Source organism: Corvus hawaiiensis, chromosome Z (assembly GCF_020740725.1).
Source record: "Corvus hawaiiensis isolate bCorHaw1 chromosome Z, bCorHaw1.pri.cur, whole genome shotgun sequence".
NCBI lineage: Eukaryota > Metazoa > Chordata > Aves > Passeriformes > Corvidae > Corvus > Corvus hawaiiensis.
The window spans coordinates 78,809,960-78,829,003 of NC_063255.1; the positions used below are offsets into that span (position 1 = coordinate 78,809,960).

Genomic DNA, 19,044 nt, shown 5'->3' on the forward strand with positions numbered 1-19,044 from the left:
GATTTTTTGTTTGGTTGGGGTTTGGGTTTAGTTTGGGGTGGGTTTTTTGGGTTTTGTGGGGGGTTTCTGTTAGGTTTTTTGGTGTCTTTAGGGTTTTTTGCTTGATTGATTTGGGTTGGTTTTTTGTTGGTTTTGTTTGGGGGGGATTGGTTTGGGGGGTTTTTTTTGTTTGTTTGTTTGTTTGTTTGTTTTGAGTGGTTTTGGGGTTTTTTGGGGTGTGTGTGTGTGTTAGCTTGATTTGAGGAGAGTGATACCACCTCAGGATCTCTCCATGCCATGGTCAAATCCACATTAGTTTTATACCCTATCCAGGCGTTTGGTGCCTCATATACGAACAGTGTCAAGGTATGAAGTCTGTAACAGAGATTAGTAACTTTCTGAGTCCAAACATCGCATACTTCATCAACATTTGTTCTGGGAACAGCTGACACGTCTTGAAATAAGAGCAGTATATTTTTTCTACTGTTTTAAATGAAATCCTTTTGTAGGCTTTTGAGTGAAAAAAAGCAGGAAAGCACATTCAGGTCTGAGGCAAACAATGAAAAATTGCAGCTTCTCGATAACCTTTACTCCTGCATTCCTTATAATTATTTCACTGATGTTGGCTAAGGATGAATATAGAAAGAAATCATTGTTACTCCTTGTATTTTCCTTCCAAAACCCTCAAAACTCTAGTATTTGGAAGGTCTAATGAAATCATCACTGTAGAAGTGTGATCAAAGTCACAAACAAGCAGCAAATGTTCCCTTCATTAATTCCATGTGAGGTTTCAACAAACAGGCAAGCAATGGCTCATTTTTATAAAAGTGAAGGGGTAAGATTGCTAAAACAGTGAAAGGTACTGAGAAACGTTTCCCTTGTTTCAGTGAGTGGCCCTCAGTGAAATGAAGAGGTGGAAGTGACTCTTTTGACTTAAGATTTTCAAGGGTGGCATTGAGAGTTGAAGACAGGAAGGGCAAGGCTGGGTTTCCTGAGGAATGTTTGTGGCCAGTGCTGGTGAGCAGCTTGTCCCTGATGTCCCGACAGGTCTGGAAGGGAGATGGAGCAGGGCCTGGCTTCTCTTCTGGGGTGGCAGAGCCCTGGAACAGCTGCCCAGGGAGGACCTGGAATCCCCCTTTCTGGAGACATCCCAAGCCCACCTGGACACGTTGCCATGTCCTGTGGAGGAGACTGTACCCCTCCTAAAAACCCAGAACACAAGAAAGGTGTGATAACCACCTGGAGTCTCTTGCTGTGCACCAGCCAGGTCTCTGCTGTCTGCACGTGGAAGGGAGGAGTGGTCTTTGTAAGGAGATGCTGCTTTTCCCTTCTTGGCCATAACAGATCTGGTTGGTGAAAGGTTTGGTTTTGGGTTTTTATGGATTGTTAGGAGGTCTGGTAAGCACTCTTAACTTTGCTCACCATCAGTCCCAGAGCTCCCATAAGGCTTAAATTTGTTCTGATAGTTGATGCCCATAACGAGCTACCTTTGGAAAACGTATTTTATTAAAAATTATCTCCCCATGGCTGTTTTACCTTCAGGGAGGATTTGGGAAATTGCAGAATTCCCAATAGAAATAACTTGTAAAGGGAGGTTGCATGGGGCTCAGATTTCTGTTACTTTCACAGTAGCAAGACTTGTGTAGCTCCAGATACTCCCTTTTCTCCTCATGCTGCTCCCTTTTTCCTGCAGTCACACATATCTAGGGATGAAGAGAGACCACAGAGTCTGACAGACACTGCAGAGATTAACATTTCCAAGTGCATCTCCGTCTCTTTAAGTCTCATGGTTGATGCAGTTCGAGGTTTACCCACCTCTTGTTATCCCTTTTCAAGGGCATTTCATTGTGGGTTTTTTGCCATTTCCTTTGGAGCACAAGAAACAGAGTGCCGGGGTTTAGGTTTCAGTCACAGTAAGGCTTGTGCTCTCCTGGAGAGGGGAGCAATGAGGAACCACAGAGTGGCCACCTCCTGAAAAGCAAGGGCATTATTTAGGTCAGAAGCACCAGGAAAGGAACACATTGTGAAATAATGAGCAGTTTTTAACTGTGCTGATCTTGCCATGGTTGTCTTGAGGTTCCCATTGGACTTTACAGATCTTTATCTCAGGTTTGCTTGTTCAGTTGTTATTCCCATGCATGCATTTTTTTTCCCCCACGTAAGATTGTTGCTTTATAGTCTGAGTAGGCCTTCAAAGCTGCACATCTCCAGGGACTCGATCTTCAAAGGATTGGATACCTGCATGAGAGTCTTGGAAGGGTTGTGTTCATCACCCTGGAGGGTGCTTAAGATCTTTTTAGTGACTGAAAATCCCAATGGGTTTGGCTTGTTGACCAAGCAGTGGAAAAGACTGCATCTACCTGTACAGGCATGATGGAAACAGCAGGAAACTCTCTGCTGTGTTGGCACGTCCATTTCCTTGCTAGAAGGAGACCAGAGGCTGCCTGTAGGGGATGTTGAAGCTCTTGTACCCCAGTGTTGTCACTACAGCTGTGTTCCTTCCTGCTGCTCTCACCCCCAGCACTGCTGCTCAAATTCCCACCTGGTACCTCCATCCATCCAGTTCTAGGCTATCTTGCCAATGATGTTAAATGCCACATAATGTGTGTCATCCTGTGGTTATTCCTCTCTGTCTTTCCTAGTTTTTTCATCTACCTGAATGCTCTGTGTTAGCTCTGCTTACTTTTTCCTGACACATCTTAAAAAACAGTGATTAGTCTGTCTTCATTTATGAACTCAAAGCTTCTTTTCTCTTTATTCAAATAACAGAGTTATTCCCTTGTCATCTTTCCCATGGGCTTCATATAGGCAAGAACTTGTTGGGTTTGTTTTTCTGTTTGTGCATTCATGTTAAGTTAGGTGATACATAGAAGGCATAATTTAGATCTGAAGAGGACATTTTTATTGTTAAGGACGGGCATTTTTCACATGTACAAAGAGCAGCCTTGACTGTGATTTGTATTTCTCATTGACTTTAAATAGATGAGTAGTTTTGAGCTGCATGAGTTAATCTTACACTGTGAGTCTTTGTGTTTTTTGTATTTTATGTTTCCCTGGTGCAATGTCTCTTTCCTGAATGAATCCAGACTGCTGGGAACATGGAGTTAAACAGTCTCTGCTGTTTTATTCCTGAATTTTTTGCATGTGGTCTTCCTTGCGGTTGGTTCTCCTGAACATGTTCTCAGAGGTGAGCAACACAGGCAACCACTGATATTTGGGGTTGATGTTCCACCAGTTTGCTCAGATCTTGTGCTGCTCAGAAAAGATGTGTCCAATAAGGAAAATTCCATAAGGAGAATTCTGAGTTTAATCAGAAAAATGCCACAAGTTTCAGCAGTGTTAGAAAGCTGTGGTTGATTACTCACTGAGCTGGAAAAAAATCCCAGAGAGGAGAGGTGCAAACAGCTGACTTGAAAACTTAGAGGGAAGTGTTGTTCCCTGTGTCTTGCCATTAAGGAACTTTTCTTGATTTTTTCTATGGTGTAAGTATTTGCTTTAAATTTAATGCAGTTCTCACACAAGAAGAATTAACATTTATAGAAAAAATCAAACCAGTGCAGTACCAGAAGGAGCCACAAAATGCCTTGTACATGCTAAAACTATTAACTGATTTTAATACTAAAAATATAAAGAACATCAGCTGGTCTGAAAGAGAAGACTGACCCTCAGTTAACATACAGCATTATTTCCAAAGCTGTTGAAAACTAGGGTGGCAAAATACACAGCTTTCCTAAAATTTTCACTCTCCCCATGGCAAGCACGGCACCCTAGGCAGCCTTGCCTGGGGTGATCTTGTTAAAAAGAGTATTGGTGAGACACAGGCGCAAAATTAAACTTCTCCAACAGATGCATGACAGAGGTATAAAAAAAATTCTTCTATTGCACCTAAACACGACTTTAGTTTTGTTAACAGTGCCATCATAACCAATTCACGTAAATTTCTGGGAAATCCCCTGCACAATACCGAATTCTGAGGTAAATGATGGGCTGTGCTGTTTAGCTGTATTTTTATACCACAAAATGTGTATTGCTGTTAAGTTCTTTATAAATGGGGTTTGCTTCTTAATGCAGCAGTTAAAATTCTGCAGACGCCTTCATTATGGGAGTAAAGGCCAGTCCAGTCATGCTTTATAGTAAGAGTACATTTATAAATTGTTTATAGAGGGCTAATAAATAATTAATGTCTGTTATTAAACAGGTTACAGGCATGAAGAGTGTGTATTATGTATGGCAAGAAGCACACAGTAGAAGGTGTTAAAGACAGTGTTTTGTCTAACTGCTGCCCTAAAATCCATAACAAATGACCCTTTGTTAAAATATATATTAAACATTTGATTTACTCAATGCATATTTATATATAAATACTTTATAGTTAGTACTAAATATAATTCCAGGACTTGACTCCAGCCTTCCAGTAAAACCATGCTGAGGAGGGAATGCCTTTTTGAGGTGAAATTGAAATCCAGAGCTGTGAATGCCCGGTGCTGTGCTGACGAGCTGTCTTCTTGTAATATACTAATAAAAGGATATTTTAAAAAACTAATGTGTGTTTTCTAAATAGACAGAGGACCAAGTCAAGCATCAGTAATTTGGAAGATAAAGCAAGGTGTTTTAACCATGAGTACAAGATTTAGAATCAAGTCTCATTTTGAGTTATGTTGAGAGTAAGAAATGGTATTCCTAATGAAAATTAATTTCTGTGTTTTAACAGGCAGTTACATTTTCTTTATTTTTGGTTTTAATGCAGTCATCTGCTGTTGCCAATGAAAATGTTGCATTTAATGCAGATTTCTATATATATGTACAATTTCTTGTGAGATCTGTTTCTAGTTTTACCTTTTCAAGAGGGAAACTTTTGCAGATAATTTCACGTAACACTGAATTAATATGACAGAGATATCGTGAAGCTTTTTTTTTAGTCCTAGGTCTTTGTGGTGTGCCTTCCTTGTCCTTTCTTCTTTGATGGTAGCTGGTTTTGTCCATTTCAGGTATAGTCTGATTTTCTCTGTTTCAATCTGTCTCCAGTAAATGTGAGACATGAGTGAAGGATATTCCCCACTTAGCTGAGAACTGAAATTTTCATGGGTTTTTTTACTCTGTTCAGCATCAAGTGAACAGTTAATGCAGAAACAGGAGAGTTCTTAGTAAATCACAAGTGTTGACTTCCTTTTCACTTTAGTGCCATTCATTGCAAGTTTAATATCTTTTTCTTCACTCAGAGTTTTTGCAGTTGTTCAGAATCCTGCATCAACACTTCTTTTTGAAAAAGTGTATACTACAGTTTGATTCATAATTTTTCTTCATAAAAGCTTTATGTGACATAACGGAGTTTCATAATGATTTGAACATTATGCATTGCAAAACTGAAGTGGTCGTGCCTGTAAAAGTCTATATTCTGCCTTTCTGTGTATCAAAGGTGAAACAGGAGGCATAAATTGATTTATTGGTGTACGCTGGTAAAAAATACATAGTTGGTAGAAAGAGTGAAAGGATCTTAACAGGCTTTTGTTCATCAGCTGGTGCTGGAAGTGGCTTGGGCAAAATCTTTGGTGGAGTCTTAGAACATCTCCCTCCCCTCTCCCACCCCTGTCAGGACCAGCCCTTCCCTACACCGCAGCAGAGATAATGCTGAAAGGCTGCAGAAAAAGCAGCCATTAAAAGAAAGTCTCTTTCCCCTTCCTTCTGCAGGTAAGAGTCTTGTCGAAGATAAGGATCAGCAAAACAAATCCCTGTTCTCTGCTATTTGTAATTCCCATGTGCTAATTTCTTACACCAAAATCTGCTTTTGAGAGTTTCCAGAGTAATTCAAGATTAGTTTCTCTTTTACTCTAAGAAACAGGAAAAATGAAGAATGGAGGATAAAGAAATAAATGAAGCATGCAATAGCAGTGCTCTTGTTGCAATGTGCTTGCCAGTGTCCCAGGCCAGGTTGGACAAGGCTTGGAGCAACCTGGGATAGTGGAAGGTGTCCCTGCCCATGGCAGGAGAGAGACAGGATGAGTTACAAGGTCTCTTCCAACCCAACCCATTCCATGAGTCTGGTATTCTGTGTGTGTGTGCATGTAGTTTTGTGGCTCAGGATCAGAATCTCTTTAATACCACATAAATATCTCAAGTCAATTTCAGGTAGTGTGTGAACAGCATCCTAAATACAAATATTTGCTGGATCTTAATGTTCTATTAATATTTAACTGAGAAGTGAAAAACACATGAAAGTTGTGTAAGTTTTTCTTCATGAACTTTTCTCTGTTCTCAAGCAGTTCAATCAAAATTCTTTAAAATATCACTGAGAAGAAATGAAAAATTGAGCTCAAGCAGGAGTTTGCACATGAACAATAAGCAAACTGATGTTTATATTTAATAAAACATTTTTGAGTTCCTTTTGAAGGTTAACTTTTTTTTTTTCACTATTATTACAGAGGATTTTTACATGAAATGGTTTCTCACTCATGAGGTATTGGAAGATATTTTCTGAAGCTCTCCTTATCTAAACTGCCTGAAGTTCTTGCATAGTGCTCACCATTATTTTTAATCTGTAAACCTTTGACTCCATTAAGATATCTTTACTATCTTTTTCCTTTTGGTCACAAGCTGACACTTTTAAGTACTTCTTTGCTATGTTTGGAGTGCCACTGATGGTGATCCCCAGGGGTCTTGGAATTGTTCTGCCACGGCTGTGTTCAGGTGTTGGCTCAGTCAGGTGCATTAATAGGGCTGCAGTGCTGGGGCACATCAGCTCACCGAAGCATAAACTTCTGGAACCTTAAAATGTCTGGCTGTGCAGAACCCATCTGGATTTATTTTTCCTTAATTTATTTTTCCATTTTTTTCCCTCTCCTTTTTGTTTTCCTCCTGCCGCTGCCCCCCCACTTTTTTTAAAAAAAAAACCAAAGCTGTATCTATCTATTTATATGTTTATTTTTACTTTTCAGTGCCAACTCCTGACATCCTAAAACCTGTCCATGCCCTGTCGAAGTCTCCTATTTGCCAGTTTACTGCCCTCCTGCAGAAATTGCATCTTGACAACATGACATGGACTTACATCCTGTATTTCCTATCCTGCCTGCCTGTGAAGTTATCCATAAAGTTAACTTAGTAACTGAATCCAGTGTGGATTACAGTATTCTATTAATACCTACTTAAGAAAACAGAGAATTTTCTGTTTTCCCCTGTAAACCAATGTTAGGCAACCCTTTTTTAATTGAATATGTCCTGTACAGAAATGCATTTATAACTGTTAAGAGCAGAACTGCCAGTCTGAGTCGGGTCCTGCATGTGGTAGAACTGGAGTCTTTTGGATGCTTACGCCCTTTAAATTTTGATTTAGTAGTAAGTGCACAGCCAGATATTGTGTGACAAGTGGTTTGCCTGTTTTGCCTGTTTCATACACGAGCAAATACAACACAGTGTCAGTTCTTCTACCAAACATCAGCGGTCAGTGCAGAATCAAATACTTCCCATCCCTTTTCTCTTGCATCTGGTTTCTTCCTTTCAAACACTAGGCAGTGGTAGCAATTTGGAGAGTTAGCATTCAGATTTTCTAGACTGACAGTCAAACATTTCGTAGTATAGCTTCTCTACTGCAACGTTTTATTATTGCTGAGGTTTTTTTAAGTTTTGGGGTTTTTAATGTGTGGATTAACTCTTTGTGAGCCTGATTTTCAAATATCTTTCTCCTGTTGCTGTAATTCTTTGTTTGGAAAGTATTCTTACTATAAAAAAAACCTGGAGGATATGGAACCCACTATGGTTTTTTTATGACCCACATTTCAAAAGGAAGGTATTTCTGGTAACTTCCAGTTCAGGGTCTAACTATCTGTAAAGTTGTAAAATACACTTGTGGGTAGTAGACCATGCCCCAGGCAGTCTGAGAGGACTGGAGGCTCAGCAAAGTCTTCATGTGTAAGCTGTAGCTGAGGCTGGGTGCTTCAGTTTATCTGGAGATGTTGCTGAGTGGAAGTGTTGAGTAACTGGGGGTCTTGGCTAATCCTCCTGGGCCACGGTCCAGTCTGGGGGAGCAGCAAGAGACTCCCTGCAGCTCCCTCTGTCAGGCAGGGGTGGGCATGAGGAGCAGGCAAGGGTGTAAATCCCTGGAGCAGGGTGGCCAGCTGTGTGGGAGCTCTGCAGGCAGCTGTGGGCCTGGTCAGAGCCAGCTGTGTGCAGTTGTCCTGTGGGTGTGCAAACTGCAGGGGTTCGAGGAGGAATCTGCACTTCAAGCCCTGCACCTCCAGTTCAGGTGTGCTGAGAACTTCCACTGGTGTGCTTGCACTCACACTCAAACACCTTCTGTTGTCTGGAGTGGCTGTTGTTTTGGTTTTGTTCTGCAGGGAAATGCCTTGAGTTCCTCCACCTCAGTCCCCAGTGCAGAACTTGTCACCCTGCATGAGTGGCAGTCTCAAAGCCATGGGTGGTTGCTTGTTCCCAGGAACAGCATCACAGCTCCTCATTTTGGGAGGGAAACTTAATGGTTCAGGCAGAGGCTCAGTTGTCATCTACTGGACCCAAACACTTAAATTGGTGTTAATATTGTTACATGATTTTATTTTCTTCATTGTTGTTGCTGTCTTTTCTTAGATCACTGAGGACTTTTTGGATGCAGCCAGAGTAACTCTTATTATTTCCTGTCTGTCTTCCCCTGATATTTGCCATCAGTTTTTTTAATATAGCCTGAAGCCCCTGGTGTTTGTCTTGCACTTCTTATCTCCAGGTTATCTGTTTTTCTGAAGAAACTCTCTCCACCAGCTCCTTGAATTTCTTTGACTTCCGAGGTCTGATAGCTTCACTCTGATCCTTTCAGAACTTACTCTCTCCAGAAGAAAATTTTACTGCTTCATAATAAGTCATATAAATTACTTTCCACCATTACGTTTTAGGTAGAAACTCATGGAATTTCATCTTGTGTGTCACCATCCCATATGATTCCCATAAAATTCATGAGGTGACTCGTTACTGTCTCTTCAGGGTGTCATACCAAGCTCTAAGTGCAAAGTTTGCATTTTACAGAGTCTGAACACTGTAAAAAGAGTGAGGAGGGGGAATGGCACAGTCTGTATTTAACATCTGCAGCTGGGTTTAGCCAGGATATGCTGTAAAAGACCAATAAAATACTTTGCCCAACATTATTGATGACACTTACAAGGAAGGCCAGCAGTCCAGCCCCAAATATCCTGGGATTCTTTGGACAGGATATTAAATGTACACTCTCTGAGAAAAGCTGGGAAAGCTACTAGCAAAATCATGGGTCCTTGTAGGAGCCAGATACTCAGAAACACTGATTTCTTTCTATGAATGAAAATCAAATTAGGTGCTACTTGCTTGGTGAGGCTGGTGGGCACTGCATGTCCAGTCAGTGCTGATCCAGCTTGTCCCTGGGGAGCTGCTGTGTGCATTCCTGCTCCCTCCTCCTCCTCAGCCTTCTCCAGGGATGCTGTAGACAGTTTTCTTCTACTCAAAGCAGGCAGCTGCATCAGGAACAGCTGTAATGTTTTAAGATGTCATATACCACTCAGTAATTCTGTGACTTTAGAGCTTTCAAATTTGCGTTTTGGTCAGTACTGTGTCTCTGCTTTGCTCTCTGGTGGTGTTTTTCTCCATGACAGCTCTGTGCTGCTGCCTCTGCTTACTGCCAGGTCAGGATGCATTGTATAAACTCATTAAACACAGCAAATTATTTACTGGGGACAGAATACCATGTAAAAACCCATTACTATCCCACTGAAAGCAGCAGGGGAGACCAAGGTTACTACCTTTACTACCACGAAGAGGTGAAACATCAAGTATTTTTATAAAAGTCTCAGCTTGCACTTTAAAATGTACTTTGTCAGGTAACAATTTCTTAGCTGCCATTTGGAATATTTTATAATTATAGTGAGTTGTGTAGTTTATTTGGGTTAAGCCCAAGAAACTACTTAGAGAGTACCTTTAAAAATCCATATATTTTCATAAAATATGTTATTTTTTTTCCTAACCATGGACTAGGAAGCCTGTGAAACCCTACTAGAAATCTTGAGGAATATATGTGCCAAACAGAGGTGCAAAAATGACAGTTTTTTATATTAAAATCTGGAGGTCATCAAGAAAACTTGCCTTTTGATGAAGTATTGGGAAATCGATGGATATTGTCCCATTCAAGATGGAGCCTACAGAAGAGTGTTTTGATTCTGCAGTAGTTTGGATCTGTAGTAATTTCTATGAGCAGAGATGAAAAATGAATATGAAATTTAACCAGAGTGAGATAAAAGCAAAGTGGGGAATGCTGCAATGTGACAGCACAAACCAAGGCATCCTTAGCAGATGAAAATACCTAAAACCTTGCAATTAAGTGCTTGTGGGGGGGACTGCAGGCACTACCACGGCATACATCTCTGATCTTTCCCAAAAGATCAGTGCATACCAGGTACCTATTCAGTGTTTAGTGACACACTGGTGCTCAACTTCGCACATGGTTGGAAATGGCTGTGCCAGTGCTTGAAGTCTGCAGGAGTTTAAGTAGCAAAAGCATGTGAAATTGGGACACACGCAAAAAAAAAGTGAGCTGCAAGCATGTGGGTGAACTGCAAAACCCTGCTGTTGTTTATGGTACTGTCAGGGCAGTAACCAAGAGGAGGGCGGCCACACTTCAGAAGGTGAATTTTTGGGACATCTTCCAAGGAGTTAAGTGGAAAAGAGGCCAGAGGTGGGTCTGCCTGCCCAGAGCTGTGCTGGGTGAAGGCTTTCCCTGTCTGTGAAACTGGGATGGACAAGGAGAAGGATCAGCTTATTTGGGAAGTACCACCAGCCTCATGCAAGGCCCCCATTCCTTGCAGCACTGGGTGCAATCCCTGTGTGTTTGGGTGAATGCAAGGAAAGTGTTTTCTGCTGTGTGAGAGAGGGAGAAATACCTGGGTATAAATCATGCTGAACACACTCACTTTTACACTGGCTGTGTTTGCAGGGCAGTGCAGGAGCTCTCAGGACACTTCAGTGCCTGGCAAACATCGAGGATCTCCCCCAGGACTGTTTCCTCGACCATTCAATACCTGGATATTCCTAAGAGCACCTCTCAGATTGCTGTGATGGGATGCAGAGCACTCACAGTGACACAGATCAAGTCTTGAGCTGGAGAGGGAGCAGTAGAGTGGCCAGAGTGGAGCCTCTTGGCAAGGGCAGCCTGCTGGCTCAAGCTGAACAGCCCAAAATGTCAGTGGTGTGTGGGATGTGGAGGTGACCCTGGGATTGCTGCATGTTCTGGGGGGTGCAGGGAAATCCCTGCAGCCTCGAGGCCCATCATGGACCTGCCAAAGCGCAGGGAAAAAGTTTCATGATCTTCTCAGGTAGTGCTTGAATTTGATCCAGAACCATGGCTTATCTGGTCTCTTGTCCAGCCCTCTCAGGGGTGGGTGGTTGACAGCAGACTGAATCCCCTAAATCTCAGGTGAGATGTGTAGGAAAAGATTATATATATATATATATATACACACACACACACATATCTATATGTCAAAAATATATTAAAAATAAATACTTAGGGACAAATTATATTACCATATAAATATGTTAAAAACGAGGGGAGAGAAGGGGGGGAAAATAACTGTCAGTATGACCAAATAGGCCAGAAAGCGTGGTTTGGCATGTTAAATAAACTTCCTCAGAAGGGTTGTTTACCAGTGTTTGTTGAAACTTCGTAAAACCAGCTCACCACCAGGAGCTTTGGAGCAGGTTTTAAAGTACTGGATTGATGGATTCAAGAAAAGTTGTTCAGAAAACCCCCACTAGTGCTAAGATTCAGTGCTACTTGCTCTTGTTTTAGAGAATGAGGTTTGTAATTTGGATGTGAGATGAGTGAGATTCCTAGGCTTTGAAATGAAATATGGATTTGAACTGAAGTCTATAAACATTTTTGAAAACAACAAAAAAGCTACTTCTCTGTATAGTTCAGAGTAGTAATTTTAGAATACGTGAGGTTTTCTGAAACATGGGGAGTAACATTTAAGATCTCTTCTACGGAGTTGCTTTTAATTCTTGCTCAGCTGCTTCACTCAGACTTACAATTATGTATGGATATTGATTTTCTAGTTCTTTAATTACTGTTTTGAACCCACCAAAAGCTAAATGGATGGTGTGCCATATGCTGAACTCTCCATACAGGAAGAGTTTTCAAAAAATTACGTCTTAACAATCTAAAAATGCTATAAATATGTCTTGGTGATGCTCAGATCTGGAACATTCCCATTATAGATACTTTATTTTTTTACATCCAGCGTCAGATGTTAGCTGCATAATGGCTCTTGGTGACGGAGGAAGTGGTGGGAACACTTCTCTGATGTGCAGTCTTAGTCTTTTGGTTTGGAATTGGGTGAGTTCACCATGTTTTTTGTCGATGGAAATGCTGCTGCAAGGCTTGAGTTGTAAGTTCTCATTAAGCTAATTGCATCTCCCCATCTCTAAAATGTAGCAATGTAATTTCCATGGCACAGTTAGAGGATTAGTGTTTATTTCCTGGTAATATTCTGATAAATGGTTGACTTGAACCACTTAAATGGTTCCTTTCTCTGGAATTCAGTAGCTGCTTGTGGGATGTAAGAATGCCTTGTCCAATTAAAGCAGAAACTTCAGGCAAAGTGCACCAGGTTAGCAACATGAGTCAGACAGTAACCTTTTTTGTTTGTTAATGGAGTGAATGTATCATCAGGGTACAGATGAATGTGTGCTCTAATTGTCTTGGCAGGGAGGGGGGAGCTCTGGCCTGTGTCATGTCTTTAACAGAAATTACTGCAGCATTGTCATAAATTGATTGGAAATATTTTTTCCTCACATTACTCATGGGATGTCAACAACTATGCAAATGTGAAAATTCAACATATGTCTGCTTGCTGCTTCTGCACAGTTTCTCACACCAGTTTAATGAGTAAAAACTGTCTTTTTAAAATGTCACTTCAAACCCAAGTCTTTGGTGTCGAAGACCACCTCGCTATTACTTTCTTAGTCTTGTGCCAGCATCTGAAATAGTTTATTAATTTGTTCATTTTACACATTTGAACTGTAGCCTAGTTTTTGTCCTGTTCTGTTCCTAGCCTGTAGTTATAGTTTGTATATTCAGTATTCCTCCTTGTTACACAGTGTTGCAACTTTTTGGGCGTCTCTGCTGGTCTTTCCCCAGAGCATCAGTTTCCCATTAACCTTTGGCTGTGACACGGTGAAACATTAGCATCTCTCTTTTGATCTCTGCGGCGAATGCATTTATTTCCGAATTGTTACATTCTGTAAAGACTTCCTGACAGCACAATAACAAGGGCTGGGCCAGCGATACAGACCTAGTAAGACCTGATTGGGTTATTCTGTGTTGTGCTCCTGTCCCACGTCTGCCGGTGGGAGGTGGTCCCAGCTGTCCTGGCACAGGAGGCAGCCAGTCCCCTTGCCAGCCTGGGGTTTACCACAGGTGGATCAACCTGGAAGCCTAAAGCCTGGCTGTTCTTTTACTGAAATCTGCCACGTTTACCCTCCACACACTCATTAAACACCACTTCATTGCACTGCTGGTAAGAGGTAACAGCTCTTGCACAGAGCTGGAGATGTTAACAGTTATCATCATGCTTAATTAGCACATTCTGTGTGTTTATGTCAAACGTTTTAGGGTTGTCTTTTTGTTGCAGTGTTGAAATATCTTGCGGTTTTGGGGCAGAGACAGTGGGGACAGGCAGGGATGTTGAGCTGTGCTGGAGCACTCGTGGGTACCCCAGGAGTCCTGACAGGAGTCACAAATCTCTCTGGACATTAAATCTCTCTTGTGCTGTCAGTGTGGGCATCACAGTGCCCTCTCTGCCAAAGCTTTCAGTCGAGGGCGGACCCATGGGGGTGGTGTAAATGCCTGCAGTAAACCCAGCATTCGTGCTGCTTCGCTTTCCTTCGCGGGGCAGGAAGGATGCGATCGCACCAGTCCTTTTATCCGGACTGCAGGCTTCATGTTTTGGTAAGAACAAAAAAGGGACTCCTCATAAGACAAATGAGGTGCTTTAAAGCATTACTGGGTATTCAGGATGTATTGGCTGTGGCAGAAGAGCATTTCTTCTCTGTCTTTTACATCTGTTTTAGATTTTGTCTACAACATTTATTGCTTAAAATTTGGATGGTAGTTGAACTGGAAAGAATTAAGTCAACTCTTAGGAGATCCGCTCTCCCCACAGTACTTAGAGAGTTCAAACTAAAACTAGTCACATGTTTGAATTATATATATTTAATTTGAGAAAAAAGTACATCTTTTCTTTTGAAGTTGGACGGAGAGTAAACTAATACGTATATGTATTGCATGTACAAAGTACAAACAACTAGTGAAAACCATTTTTGGGCAATGCCTCTCTGAGGAGATTTTAAAATTTCACACTTCATAGATCACTGCCATAATTAGTGTTCTGTCAGTGCCACGATGACAGTGGTCACACAGACCAAGGCATGGCATTTCGAACAGTAACAGGAAGACACATCCTCTCCCTCTTCTTTGTGGAGTTATCTGCAGGTTTTTGAAAATGAATAGTAAGAATGTTTCAAATAAGAATAGATGTGTATCACTAGATGCATTCAAATACATTTTACTTCTTAGAAACAGCACAGGTAGCAAATATAAAAGACATCTATCTCCTTCTCCTTCTCCTCCTCCTCCTCCTCCTCCTCCTTCTGGAAAGACTGGAGGCTCGCAGACAGACAGACAGGAGTCTCTGGGGAGTCACTAGAGCTGTGGCAGTCATTTGTAGCTCTGCTGCCATCAGAGCCCAGGTCTGGATGAATCTCAGGATCCGTTTTCCCTTCGCTGCAGAGCTGTGGTTGTTGAGCTGTGCGGTGCAGTGAGGCTGCCATCGCTTCTCCTGATGCAGCCTGAAGTTTCCGTGTTCTTTGGAAAAACCACAGGGCTGTTTTTCAAGTGTGCTAACAACTTGACACATTCCACATGTTAAAAAAAGTTGACCTGGAAAAACAATCAGTGATGCTGTATGAATACATTGTATTTACAGTAAGCACGCTCACTCAGAGCAGCACTGGGTCACTTGTTAGCTCACTGGGCGCTTGGCCAAATATTAAAAATGTTGACATTAAGTAATTTGGGGGCTTAATAATGTTTTAATTGATGACTATTTAAACACCTCTGGTCAGATTGACCTACATGGCTAGCTGAACAATTCTGGTAGAGGTAATAGATTTGGCACGCTCAGTACATTGTGGAAGGCAGTGGGGCACATCTCAAACTTGTGATAAGCCTTTATTTCTGAAGACAAGGAGCAAACAAATGCACAATACTAAATATTGTCCTTTCTGTTTGTTTTCCAGATTAGCACTGTACGTATATGAGTATCTGCTCCATGTAGGAGCACAGAAATCAGCCCAGACATTTTTATCAGAGGTGAGTTTTCTTATATGACTTCCAAGGGCCTGCAAGTGAAATAAATATGATTTGGTCTAGAATAACAGCAGTGAGAACCTGGGGTATCAGTTCACCTCAATCAGTAGTTCCTCATCCTCTGGAACCCAGTTTACCATGTCATTTTACATGACCTTGTGTAACTGTTTTTGCTGTGGTTTGTTATCCCCATTCTACACTGGGGAAGATTAATCTATTTTCTCTAATAAGTGGGCATGTTGGAGAACACTTCAGTGGTACTCTTTTTTGATGACCTTTTAACTTACTATTGATATCTCCAATTGTGAATGATGGGCCCTTCTAAATGTATTTTACATCCCACTGTCATACACTCTTGGTTCTCCTTCTCTGAAGCACTGCTGATCTGTCTGTGCTCTCACCATGCTTTTAACCACTTCACTTCTTTTCATCTGTTGAATCAATGATGGCTACAACCACTTAGGTCCTGCGTTTTAAAACACCTTCAACTGCTAATGGAATTTTTACCTTTACACAGTGGCTTATTTTTTTTTAAGAGTCTTTTCAAAGACTTCATATGCATCTTTTGAAAGCTGAAATAAATTATGTCTCCTTGGCATTTTACTTTTGTCCTGGGATACAAATGTATGCTGAACATATTGAAGTCTTCTGGGTTTATTATTGTTTTTAGTCTTTCACAAGAATATATAAGATGATAATGATGATATTATTATCATCATAAATATGATATAATAATGATATAATGATGATATGATCATGATATAATAATAATAATAGCAGTGTAGAAGTAGTAATAATAGGAATAGTGAGCAGAAGTTGGGAAAAAATAGGCAAGATACTGTCTTATGAAAATTTGCTGCTTTAGCTGATCCTCCTCCAAAAGCTAATAAAATTATTATGCTGGTGATGACATTTTGGAGATGGAAGAGGAACAAATGAAAACCCAGAGTGTTGTTTGTGATGTTTACACAAAACTGACAAAGCAGATTTAAGGGAAAAGGGTAGAATTGTAGTAGGATCAGTTTATGTTTATAGTAAAGCATGTTTTTGACAATTGTTATATCTCTGTGGTAAAGGAATGGAAAGATAAGAGATAAAATAACGTAGAGTATCATCTTAGCTTTCCCCAAACAGCTGTCATTTGTAAATAATGCATTGTACAAGGTAAATTCTGCTCACTTTATTTATATGATGTATTTGCAAAATGAGCAGTTGGCAGAAGCATAGCTGGTACGACGTGTGGATTTCCAGAAAACATTAAATACAGTGTCTTGAAACTCACCTATTAAAACTAATTCAGTCTTGAGTTACAGAGAAGTTCTCAGATGTGAACAATGAAACATAAGGATATATCAAATCTTCCAAATTAAGACTTACACTCATCAAGAGGTGGTCAGTAGGGTCAGGGACAATTAGCAGTGCATAGAGTGGGTATGAGGTACAAGCTGTGAGTTTATTTCCCTCTGTAATTAGCAGTGCAGAGGGGTAAATGTGCTGATAATTCTTGTGAATGGTTCTTTGGGCTGGAGGCTCTCTCAGTTTGGGTGGGTTTCATTTAAAAGTTAAACGGTTCAGAGCAACTCTCAAGCCCCAACACTCAGCTTTAAAGAAGAGCACACAGATTATCTGAGCTGTAGGGCAGCCAGTGGTGTCTAAAGGTTAAGAGCCCTCTCTCACAAATCTGCCAGGGACTGTGGCTCAGAGGAATGGAACCAAATTAAAGGAAAATACAAGTCGGATATCCATGAATCCACTGTGATACTCTATAACTTAGGGATGGTTGTCCTGAGCATCCCTGTGTTTCTGTTGTGCTTTGTGTCTAGTTTGATTTTTGTACACTTCCCTTGAAGAGCTGATCCTTATCCCATGTATTCTCTGTCCTGGGAGTCAGATTCCAGCCTTGGAGGGCTAATTCCTGGCTGAACGAGGTTAGTGGGCGTTTCCCAGTTAGTCCATCCCTGGCTATGAGCTTAACCTGTACAGTTGACAATGAAGCTTTTTTTTTTTCTATAATGAATAATTCTTGATAAGTCTCATTTGTCAGACAGACTGCATCTGCCATGTGAAGCACAAGTAAGGATACTCTGAAAAAACAAAACAAAAACCCTTGAAAAGAGCCCCAAACTTCCACATTCCCTTCAGTCTCCTCCAAATCAGTTTCTCAAGATGAAATATGTCCCAGGACTCACAAAATACCTGAATTGGGTAATTTCTTCACCAGGCCCTGCTTTGAAGAAAACAAAACACTGCTTAGACATAATGTGGGTGTTCTACACAGACAAAATTTTTACTCTTAAGCAAATGATTTTTCTGCTTCAGGAACCCCGTTCTCATTCTAGTTGTACATTGCATCTCTTCATTATGTTATTTGAACCTTTTCAGAGGTACTGTGTGTTCCTGATTATTAATGCAAGTCTTTCCAAGACATTCCCAGGGCACAGGAGGAGTAGCTGTGCCTCAGAGAAGTGTATTTGAAGAGTGTGTAATACCTTTGTAGTAGCTTTGGCATTCAAATGCTCATTACTTTTTTCTGCCAGCACTTAAGCAGGAATTTTGTAAAATATGGTTTTTTTGTATTAACAAATGTGAGGGATGTTGGTTCATTCTGCCAGCTTTACCAACTAAAGTGATAGTGGCTCAAGGTTATATTTTATAAACAATTTAAAACAGCACAATTATTTTTGAATTGTTGTGTTCATATAATATATCAAAATTGCATTAGGTTTCTTCATGTTTGAGATTTTCTGTGTGGATTTTCATGTAAGTGCAAACAACATTTTTAGGTGTATGTGGTACATATTCTTCTGCTATAGACAAAACTTGTATGTGTTTAAATTTCTTAAGAATTGTATGTGGAAATCAAGTTGGAGTTGAGAATCTTAAGTCTCGTTGAAAAATGCCAGCTTTAGGAGGGTCCCTGGCAGTATGAACACTATATCTACCTTTAATATTAAGCTTTTATGTACTTTTACATATATGCATATGGATCTATCTCTTTAAATTCCTTTCATATTAAGGCTGCTAAAGCATTTAATTAAAATAACCCTGTCCTTGTCTACCATTACTTCTGTCTCTAGAGAAGGTTTGTGCTTTTAACAACTCCTTTTTTAACAGAGTTGGACAGGAAATGGTAACTGTTTGTCATAACTGGAGGAGTTTGGAGCACACACAATGCCTTTGATCCACCAAGTTCTAACGTGGAACATTCTTCTGGACAGTGTTGTGTGGGCTTTATTATAGCCCAAACTATTTAATTTTGAAGTTAAGGATAAGCTAATGACTGGCATTGAAAAGGTGGTTGTGTTAGTATAGTTAAAGTACAACATTTTGGGGAGTTTTGCAGACAGACAGACTCTGTTGCTGTGATTGGTGTTGTCTGATGGGTTCCCTGATCAACAACAAAAGTTTGAATTCGGGGGTTGAGAGTTCTTAAACTGCATTTCCTTTGAAAGCAGCATCAAACTAACCAAGTTTCCTTGGTGGGAAGGAAGTCCCAGCCAGTACAGGTATTGAGGAGAGCTTGCCAGCACAGGAAACCAAGCCAGAGTAGCTGTACATCTTCCCCAAGTGGTGGGAGACTGAGTTACGGCAGTGGTGCTGCCTTGCTTTTGCCTCATTACCTCTCACTGAAGCACTCCTTGAGGATTATAAAACGCTGCTGGCCGTGGCTGCGGGGGGAAGAGTGCCACCTGCTGAAT

At 40.8% G+C, this 19,044-nt stretch overlaps 1 protein-coding gene across 4 annotated transcripts in view; it reads left to right on the plus strand.

Annotated features, from left to right (window-relative positions):
• The window catches only part of SSBP2 (single stranded DNA binding protein 2), a 134,923-nt gene that overhangs the window by 16,756 nt on the left and 99,123 nt on the right, over positions 1-19,044 (plus strand). For all 4 annotated transcript variants that reach the window (XM_048292227.1, XM_048292229.1, XM_048292228.1 and 1 more), the window contains exon 2: positions 15,277-15,349. In XM_048292227.1, the coding sequence (XP_048148184.1) occupies positions 15,277-15,349 (73 nt within the window). The remainder of the gene's footprint in view (positions 1-15,276; positions 15,350-19,044) is intronic.